Here is a 10,529-nt window from a genome sequence, read left to right on the forward strand (position 1 = left end):
CCACCAATGGGAGAGCCCAGTCTGCGTTCGTGGGACCAGTCCGAGGCCACAAAGAGGGCCGTCCCGGCAGCAAATCAGCGTGGCTTTTAAAGAGGCCCTGATGCCTCTCTGGTCACCACAGAGATAGAGGGACAGTCCCTGTGAAACGGTGACGCCGACTACACTATGCCGCTTGTTCCCAGCCTTCGCCTTTTCCTCCCGCCGCACTCCAAGCCCTTCGGCCGCCCCGCCCACGACCTTGTCAGGTCCCGCCCCCCGCGTGAGTGGACTGGCGAAGATGTGGAATTACCAAAACTTATTGGATGCTTAGTGGCGTCACTCTGGAGGGCGGCGGGGCCCGGAGCGGCGAGGGCCGCCCCTCTCGGACGGTGATTGGACTCGCCGGAGTAGACCGGGTTGGGATTGGTGTGAGGAGGGGCGAGAGCCCGCGGGCGTCCTGGGTCGAGGCGAGGGGGAGGCGGTGGTCACCGAGAAGCCGGCAGGGGCTTGCAAGTCCCTCGTCCGGCGCGCGCCCTTCGCAGAGGGAAGGAGCAGGAGGGCCCCTACCTCATCGTGCGCGGGCGGGGTCGGCGCTTGTCGCGTGTGGGGCGCAGTGGGGCGGGCGGCGGGAGGGGGGGTGGCCGTGGAGGGAGCGAGAGATGCAGGAGTGACTTTGTTGGCAGCAGGACTAGCTGTAGAGCTAGACCTGGAAGCGCATCCGGGGAGACTTACGGGGCAGAGGAGGGCGTGGGCGTGTCTGGTATGGGATGCAGTGGAAAGGAGGGGGCCCTCCTGATTAGGTCTGTGGGTGGTTCTTTTGAGGAAGCCTGGTCTTCCCGTCTGCCCTTTTATTTGTCAGCGAGGGAGTCCCCATGGTCTCTGTTCAAGTTCTGGAAGCTTTCTCTTTGGGTGGGCTTAATCATCTCCTACTACATCGTAGAACTGCCCAGGGCCCTTTCTGATACTGGCCACAAACGTGGGGAGTATGTCAGAAAACAGAAAGCCGCTGCTGGGCATTGTAAGCAAACTCCCTAATGGGACTGCACTTGGAAACTCAGGCAAGACTCACTGCCCCTTGTGCTTGGGGCTTTTCAAAGCCCCCAGGCTCTTGCCTTGTTTGCATACAGTTTGCACCACGTGTCTGGAGCAGCTGGAGCCCTTCTCAGTAGTGGACATCCGAGGGGGAGACTCTGACACAAGCTCTGAGGGGTCAATATTCCAGGAACTCAAGCCACGAAGTCTGCAGTCGCAGATCGGCATCCTCTGTCCGGTATGTGATGCTCAGGTGGACCTGCCCATGGGTGGAGTGAAGGCTTTAACCATAGACCACCTGGCCGTGAATGATGTGATGCTGGAGAGCCTGCGTGGGGAAGGCCAGGGCCTGGTGTGTGACCTGTGCAACGACAGGGAAGTAGAGAAGAGGTGTCAGACCTGCAAAGCCAACCTCTGCCACTTCTGCTGCCAGGCTCATAGGTAAAGATGGGGCATTGCACCCGGTGTAGCTTAAGAGCAGATTACAAAGGTGTCAAGACAGAAATCCCTTGGTGAGCAGATGAAAAGGAAGGCCTCAAATACTGTGGAAGGTCAAAGAGCAATATAACGATGCAGTAGCAAATACTCTAGTACAACAGTTAACCCGGTCAGCCTAATATAGTACCTGTAGCAATAGCAATGGAGGTTTTCATAATCCCTTTCAATTTACAAAGTGCAGCTACAGTTTCCTTCAATCATCAATCATTCATGTAGTGAATAATTGTACTGGGTGCTGGAGAAATAGGAGAATGAATATAATAGCATAGATCCTGCTCTTTATCTCCTTTGATCTTGCAACTCTTGCAGAAAAGCAGGCCCTGTTTTCACCCCCATTTATTAACTGGGGAAACAAGGTCAGCAATATTTGATTTGCCAAGGTCCTACAGTTGGTGAGTGTGTAACAGAACTGAGTATTAAATCCAGATCATTCTGACTACATTCCACTAACCCATGCTACACTCCTAGAATAGGTGGTGATTGGCTGGACCTCAGCTTTTGCTTTGTACCTTAGAGTTACTCTGGAGGTTGGTGAGGTGGGCGGGTATTAATTGGGGTGTTAATTGGGGTGCAGACTACGTCTTTTATGGCATTTGGTGAATAGTTTGTCAGATGGATCATTTTGTCCCTTCTTACTCTACCTTACCCCATCCTAGGACACCAGAATATAAAATGACCACAGTTTTAGGATTAGCCTAAAATAGATTTTGGGTTCTAACTTCCATTTGTTTTCTGGCTACACTAACAGAACAAGTTTGTAGACTTCACTCTATTTTTAACTTGTAATTATGTGATAGTCCCTGCAACTGTCTTGCAGCCAGCCAAACCAGCTGACCCTATTTTCTCTGCAGCCACTCTTCTGGTGCCAGAATAGGCATATAAGCTTGAAATTGATATAATGCTAATGGAGGAACTCTGAACAGTCACCATGTTTTCCTAGGGATTTCCCTACATCTCTAGAGGGCTACTACAGGAAAGAAATTAGAGAGCTTTGATTCTACTAACCATCGTTTTCACACTTTTTTTTTTTTTTTTTTTTTTTTGAGATGGAGTCTCACTCTAGTCGCCCGGGCTGGAGTGCAATGATGCAATCTCCGCTCACTGCAGCCTCCATCTCCTAGGTTCAAGCGATTCTCCTGCCTCAGCCTCCGCAGTAGCTGGGATTAGAGGCACACGCCACCACATCTGGCTAATTTTTTGCATTTTTAGTAGAGACGGGGTTTCACCATGTTGACCAGGCTGGTCTCAAACTCCTGACCTCAGTTGATCTGCCCACCTCAGCCTTCCAAAGTGCTGGGATTACAGGCGTGAGCCACCGCGCCCGGCCGGTTTCATGCTTTCTAATAATGTTGACGATGTCTCTTGAAAAAAATTCTAGCCTGTTGATTTGGGTAATATAGGTACTGGTCAACAGAAATGCTTCACCAAAATCTTAGATGCAAGCTAGATGAGACTTGGTATCAGGATCAGCTATCTGCTGTTTAATTGCTTGGACTTTATTACTGTGTTATCTGGCATGGTTTCTGTTTCTTGGTGCTAGTTTTCTGCCATGCCCTCACTGCTAGCTTACCTTAGGAAGCCGACTGTGGCTCTTGTCTAAACTCTTTGGGGAAAGTCCTAGCATGCAGTCATAGCCTTGCAACCTTCTACATAGACATGTGGCAAGCCAGAGCTCTAGTCTGTTCACATGTTATTCTATACAGCAGCTCCTGCAAGTAGGGATTGTCTCCACTGTACAGACAAGAAACTGGAATCAGAAAGGATCATGCAATTAGAGATTAGAGCAAGGAACTGAAATCAAGTTTGTTTAACTTCAGAGCCTGTGCTCCTGAAATACCTCTGCCCAACTATTCCCAACTAGAATTACTCCCTTATTTCCTGTTATTGACTCTCTTTGCCCCTAGGCGGCAGAAGAAAACGACTTACCACACTATGGTGGACCTAAAAGACCTGAAAGGCTACAGCCGGATTGGGAAGCCCATCCTGTGTCCTATTCATCCTGCAGAGGAACTGAGGCTGTTCTGTGAGTTCTGTGACCGGCCTGTGTGCCGGGATTGCGTGGTGGGGGAGCATCGGGAACACCCCTGTGACTTCACCAGCAATGTCATCCACAAGCATGGGGACTCTGTGCGGGAGCTCCTCAAAGGTACTCAGCCCCACATGGAGGCCCTGGAGGAAGCCCTGGCTCAGATCAACATAATGAACAGTGCCCTGCAGAAGCGAGTGGAGGCAGTGGCAGCTGATGTCCAGACATTCTCGGAGGGCTACATTAAGGCCATTGAGGAGCATCGGGACAAGCTGCTGAAGCAGCTGGAAGACATACGAATCCAGAAAGAAAATTCCCTGCAGCTGCAGAAGGCCCAGCTGGAACAGTTACTGGCAGACATGCGGACTGGAGTGGAGTTCACCGAGCACTTGCTGACCAGCGGCTCAGACTTGGAGATCCTCATCACCAAGGGGGTGGTAGTAGAACGGCTCAGGAAGCTGAACAAAGTTCAATATAGTGCCCGTCCTGGAGTAAATGATAAGATACGCTTCTGTCCTCAGGAGAAAGCAGGCCAGTGCCATGGCTATGAAATTTATGGTACCATTAATACCAAAGAGGTTGATCCAGCCAAATGTGTCCTACAAGGAGAAGGTAGGAAGGCATTTCCCATTGACATTGAGAAGGCAGTCTACAGGGAGATGGTGTGTAAAGATTGGTGGCTTGTTTTGCTAGGAAGCACGCCCTACTGACCAGGTTACCAAAGGTGGGGAGATAAACTGATCTGAAAGACAGTGACCCTCACCTTTGCCCTTTCTGGTTTGTTCTGGTTAGGGTACAGTTAATACAGGAGTGAGGCTTGACCCTTTTCCTGTTCAGAGAAGTAGTAACAGCTGAGAAGCACATAGATTATGTTTTGTTTCTATCAGATGGCAGAACAGAGACAGTGCCCATTGGAGGTAACAGCAGTGACTAGGGCCCGGTGAAATTCTGCCTGCTCAGAGAGGAGCATGGCAGACCCTGGCTTCCTAGATCAAGTTCTGAAGGGGGTTTCAGAGGAGTAACGAAGACGAGATTACGGTTTCCTTTCCTTTAGGCCCTTTTTGGTTCACATACACCTTACTGGCATTTAAAAGGATATGGTAGGTGTTTCATTTAATTGGGGAAAAATGGTTTCTTTTGACGAACGTTCCCTTTCTAATGGAAGCATGTTATTAAAACACATTTCACAGGTCAGTCCTGATAGGAAGATTGCATCTTAAGGGTCATCAGACTCTTGACACAGGCATTCTTAACTGTTTGGAAGCCATAGATTTCTTTGAGAATGTTCTCTCCTACAGAAACACCCAGTAACTTGTGCATACAATTCCAGATTTTTAGACTCTTCATGAGCCTTTCCATAGACCTCATAGTAGTTCATGAACCCCAGGTTAAGAAACCCTGTTTCATCTGAATGCTGGAGTAGGGGCTGTAGCTACTGGATAGCCCTCCAATACCTTGGCATGAGCTACCAAGTTGCAGAGGATCTCACAACATGGAGGGTCGTGAGGCTGGTCACCTGTACTCCCTGCCTAGCCCAGCGGGATCCGGAGTTTAGGGAGGGTGGTTTTGGGGTTACTAGCCTCTCTCACAAGGTCTAGAGGTTTTCTTCTCTAAATACCTAGGTCGGTCCTGAGTATTTTTTTTTTTTTTTTTTTTTTTTTTTTGAGACGGAGTCTTGCTCTGTCGCCCAGGCTGGAGTGCAGTGGCGCGATCTCGGCTCACTGCAAGCTCCGGGTTCACGCCATTCTCCTGCCTCAGCCTCCCGAGTAGCTGGGACTACAGGCGCCCACAACCGCGCCTGGCTAATTTTTTGTATTTTTAGTAGAGACGGGGTTTCACCGTGGTCTCGATCTCCTGACCTTGTGATCCGCCCGCCTCGGCCTCCCAAAGTGCTGAGATTACAGGCGTGAGCCACCGCGCCTGGCGGTCCTGAGTATTTTTAAAGCCTCCTAGGACTGAAGGTAAGGTCCAGGATCCTGTGTGATCCAAAGCAGCTGATAGCTGAGAGAACCAGGCTAACCAGGAAGGACTCCCAAGAGGTGTACTCTAGGAGGCAGAAGGGGAAGAGAAAAGAAAGGGAGCCAGGGTGGTTACAGTAAGCAGGAAAGTACAACCCTTTGTTCTGAAGAGAAAAAGCAAGTTGGAGATGTAGTCACTGCAGTTTACGTTTGAGGTGAGGACCGAGTGTTTATCTTTTTCAGACCTCCACAGAGCCCGGGAGAAACAGACAGCCTCTTTCACCCTGCTTTGTAAGGATGCCGCAGGAGAAATCATGGGCAGGGGAGGAGACAACATTCAAGTTGCCGTTCTCCCTAAGGATAAGAAAGACAGGTTTGTATGCCACAAGTAGGTGTCATGGATAGCAGGCAGTGAGAAAACTGGAAACATGAGGTCCTTTAAGATATTAGAACTGGGCACGGTGGCTCACGCCTGTAATCCCAGCACTTTGGGAAGTGGAGGCAGGAGAATCGCTTAAGCCCAAGAGTTTAAAACCAGCCTGGGCAACATAGGGAGAACCCGTCTCCACAAAAAAAAAAAAAAAAATTATTGGCATATCCCTATAATCCTAGCTATTCAGGAGGCTGAGATGGGAGGATCCCTTGAGCCCAGGAGGTTGAGGTTGCAGTGAGCTGTGATTGCGCCACTGCACTCCAACCTGGTAACACAGCAAGACCCCAGGTCAAAAAAAATATATTGGAGTGCAACTAAGTAATTACATCTTACCTCCCTGTAATACTATGAAACGTTATATGACCAAATGTGTTTTCTTGTGTGGATTTTGTATTCAATTCTCTCTCAAAGCTGTGGTGTGCCCCTCAGATTCTTTTCATCTCCAGCTTTAGAATAAGTTGAAAAATCTTCTGTGTTAGACTGAATGGTACCCTTTTCAAAAATCAGTCTCCCTTTGGTACTAAATTATGCCTGGAACATGTTTATATTTCTCTGGAATTGGAGAATGGAGGAGGCACAACAGAGCAAGAGGGTTCAACAGAAGCCTGTTGAAAAGGACGCAATAATATATTCAAGGAATTTGTCTGAATATCAGACTAAATTGGAATTTATGCAGTTTACCTTCTGTTGTAAAATTAACTTTTGAGGCAAATGGAAGAAGCATCCTGTTTGGGTATATTTAACATTAATACTGAATGGAATGGTGTAGTTTACATTCTGAAATAGTAGCAACTAAAGCCGGCTTGTGGGAGTGAGTGGTGTTTTGACTCTTATCTCCATTTAGCCCAGTCAGACCAATGGTGCAGGATAACAAGGATGGGACATACTACATTTCCTACACCCCCAAGGAGCCTGGTGTCTATACTGTGTGGGTCTGCGTCAAAGAACAGCATGTGCAGGTAAGACTGGTGCACGTGCTTCCCTGAGCTCCCTGGCTTCTACTGTCTTAGGATCTGGAGATGTTTCGCATAGAATCAGCTATACAGAGAGATTGAATAGAATCCCCATGTCTTCTTCTTCACTTTAGAAACAGCCCAGATTTTGCTACTCTTATTCTTCCTGGAGAATATGCTGTTGACCATAAGGATGTTGTTGACCTCTATCCCTGTGTCACTTCCTGGCAGTTATGCGTATAGTTTATCATTCTCCCAGTCAGTTTCTTAGGATTCTTAATATGGAGAAGATGTCTTGATCACAGGGGGTGATCTGCCAGCAGACAACCATGCATATTCAAAAAATACAATCTAGCTCAGAATTCTCCAGTTTTGTCCAGACTGTATCTGGCCATGAACACAGTTGAGAGAGTTACGCCCCCTCCTCACAACTGACTAGTCATCTATCTGCCTAACCATCTGCTTACGTAATTTTCTACTCTGTTTTACATATAGGTTTTTCTGTTACTATGGTTACTATAAACAAACAAATATACCAAACAAGTTATGTTACCATAGTTTCTACAAACAAGTATAACACAAACAAGTAGAGCACTTTCCGCTTTAGAGATTATGAGTTTTTAAAAATTGGGTGATACTAACCGGTCCAGCAGAATCTTTCTGCTGACCTTGGAGTACTCAGAGGTTTCCCTCCACAGAAATCAGCACTGACAGGGACAGTAAAATACCATACAGCATCATGATATGTTAGGCTTATGATTTGTGCACTTAGGAACACTCATATTTAAAAGCCATTTATTTACTTAATTGTGGTATGTCAGGAACAGATTAGGTGTTTTTACATACGTTATTTCAATTTTCCTCAAAACCACTCAGGCACAGGGATCAGTGTCCAATTAGACCAAGAGACCAAACTTGCATTAAAATACACAGCAAATATAGCAAAATGGGAATTTGAACCCATTTCTTTGAATGCCAGGTTGTTTTTTAACTGGATTGTAAACTCTTTAAGATGGGAAATTTAACATCTGAAAGACTTCTAAGGTGCTAGGCTCTCTGCTTTGCGTTTTCTCTAACAGTGTGGCTCTCACATAAGGATAGGCACATTGCAACTTATTAAATATTTAAATTTGGCATGATGGTGTGTACCTGTAGTCCCAGCTACTTGGGAGGATTGCCTGAGCCCAGGAGCTCAAAGCTGCAGTGAGCTATGGTTGTGCCAGTGCACTCCAGCCTAGTGACAGAGTGAGATCCCATCTTTAAAAAAATATATATTTTTTGTTTAATATGGGATATAAATTAGAGAATGAAAGTTATCCTTAAAGGAAAGGGAGCAGATGGGAGAGTTACTAATTTGAGGATTATTAGCTGTACACATTTTAACCTTTCTCCCTTCCATATGTCTTCACTGTCACAGAATAAGTGGGTGAGTAAACAGATAAGTCATGTCCAGGATGGAAGGAAAGAGGCTAGCTTGGTATGTGAGAAGAGGTACAAGGCTGAGAAATTGGAGAAGGGACCACAGGATGTCCTATCTTTGTGGTTGCGATATTCTACTTATTACACCTGAGGTTCCTTAAGAATTGAAATTGAGAATCCCAGAGAAAAGTCAGTCTGAGATTACTAATGTATTGAATGACCTAGATCCTTATACTTCATACAAGGATAGAGTGAGGCAGAATCCATTAAAAAAAGCTTAAGCTTCTTGTGGCATGGGCCATCTTGCCAGAACAATCCCCAGCTAATACAGATGTCACTGAAAATGCAGCTGACGCTGTGTGACTCCTGTCAGTGCCCAGCAGGTTCGGCTACACGGAATAAATCAGTACTTGAGTCTAGTACTCAGCATCTGCGGTGAAAAGCATGGTAGGAGGGCTGCACAGACCACGTAATGCTTCCACTGCCTCTGTATCTGCCCCCTCTCAGCTGAGCAGGGTTCTTGCCCTCTAATCTGTTTCTTTCCTGGTGTCCTTGTCCCTCCAAGGGCAGGCCCTGTGCCTCAGACTCTGTTTAGCACATAGCGATGCTCAACACATCCTGTTAACTCGTAAGATGCTGTTCTTTGCTTTTGGTCTGAACACTGAAGGGCTCGCCATTCACTGTGACCGTGAGGAGAAAGCACCGCCCACACCCAGGTGTGTTTCACTGCTGCACCTTCTGCTCCAGTGGAGGCCAGAAAACCGCTCGCTGCGCCTGTGGAGGCACCATGCCAGGTAAGGAGAAAGCACTACCTGGGCCTTCCTGCCAGCAGCGGGAATCAAGCAACTGGCCCTTCCCCACCACACAGCCACGAGACATTTGGACTTAGGCTCTGTTTCTAGGAAGCACAGTCTGTGATTGTAGAGACACCACTGTTCTAAAAGTTTCACTTAAAGCTTCCTTGTTCTGAATTGAAATAGCAGGCTTAAAAGCTCTGAGTTCTGTTAGTTTTGGTACAGCTCCTATGAGCCCTGTGCTTCTGTGTCGGATTCTCAGTTTGTCCCTTTCCAGCAGCCTGAGCAGTGTGAAAACTGTGGACCCATCTTATTCCTTTTAGTATCTTAAATAAATTCCAAAGGAGGCATGGCTGGGGGAGTGGATGATTAAACCAGTTGAACAAGGTCTGGGTCTTTCAGGGAGACGGAAAGGATAGGGAGTTTAGGTAAAGGATCTAATTACTTTAAAAAAAATTATTCTGTCCTTACTCTAATAATGGGCCGTAAAATGGGCTTTTGCATCCTTCTGTATAAACACTTGAGGATCTACCTCTGTTTTTTTTCTATGTCCACCAACCTATCCTTTTTTATTTCAGTGATTTTACAGTTAAAATCCAAACCAATTTATTTTACAGTTAATGTGCAAACTAGTTCGCCTCCTTCAGGTGGTAAGTTTTATCACTACAGCATTCTTAGAACTCTGGCTAACATGAGTTGATTTGCTGTGATCAATTTTCAGGGTCCTCCTGACTACACAGCAGTCAGACAGCTTGTTCCTCTTGCCAAGACTTTCTTAGGTATTTTCACTCCCATGAATCTGCATGTTGCCAGGAGGTCGGTCTAATTTCCGCGATAATGGTAACTGCTGGACTCCACTCTAATGGTTGTTTTTTGTCCTTTCTTCTTTGTCCCATGTAGGTGGGTACCTAGGCTGTGGCCATGGACACAAAGGCCACCCAGGTCGTCCCCACTGGTCGTGCTGTGGGAAGTTTAATGAGAAGTCTGAATGCACGTGGACAGGTGGGCAGAGCGCACCGAGGAGTCTACTTAGGACTGTGGCTCTCTGATGGGTTTGTGCTCAGCCTTTTAAAGCTGCAGTCAGCACCACTCGATATTTCCAGAGGACCCAGACCTTCTTTCATTCTAAAGAGACTGATAGAATTAAAAACAAAGTGCCTTATCTTGCACTGGAGTTCAGGTGCTCTTTTGTTACTCACTGGTTGTACTTGTGGATGGTTGAGCACAAAAGACCACCTCTACATTTCTCTTAAAGGTAGGTTGGCAAACGTTCTTTTTCTACCACACGAGACTCCTTTTCATTTTGTACAGTATGGAGGTATCTATTCCATTGGAACTGAAGGGTCTAGGTCGTTTAGTTAGTTCCTTTCTGATATGACCCTTTTTTTTTAGACAGAGTCTCACTCTGTCACCCAGGCTGGAGTGCAGTGGCATGAT

General features: G+C 46.9%; 1 protein-coding gene across 2 annotated transcripts; it reads left to right on the forward strand.

Annotated features, from left to right (window-relative positions):
* The first annotated feature begins 268 nt into the window (after window positions 1–268).
* Window positions 269–10,261, forward strand: TRIM45 (tripartite motif containing 45). 2 transcript variants are annotated; one of them, XM_077991986.1, is made up of 7 exons: window positions 269–565; window positions 1,202–1,249; window positions 3,414–4,147; window positions 5,737–5,866; window positions 6,771–6,885; window positions 8,966–9,092; window positions 9,993–10,261. In XM_077991986.1, exons 1-7 carry the CDS (start codon window positions 303–305, stop codon window positions 10,139–10,141), a joined length of 1,566 nt encoding a protein of 521 aa, XP_077848112.1. In that variant the 5' UTR covers window positions 269–302; the 3' UTR covers window positions 10,142–10,261.
* The last annotated feature ends 268 nt before the right edge of the window (window positions 10,262–10,529 follow it).

Source organism: Macaca mulatta, chromosome 1 (assembly GCF_049350105.2).
Source record: "Macaca mulatta isolate MMU2019108-1 chromosome 1, T2T-MMU8v2.0, whole genome shotgun sequence".
NCBI lineage: Eukaryota > Metazoa > Chordata > Mammalia > Primates > Cercopithecidae > Macaca > Macaca mulatta.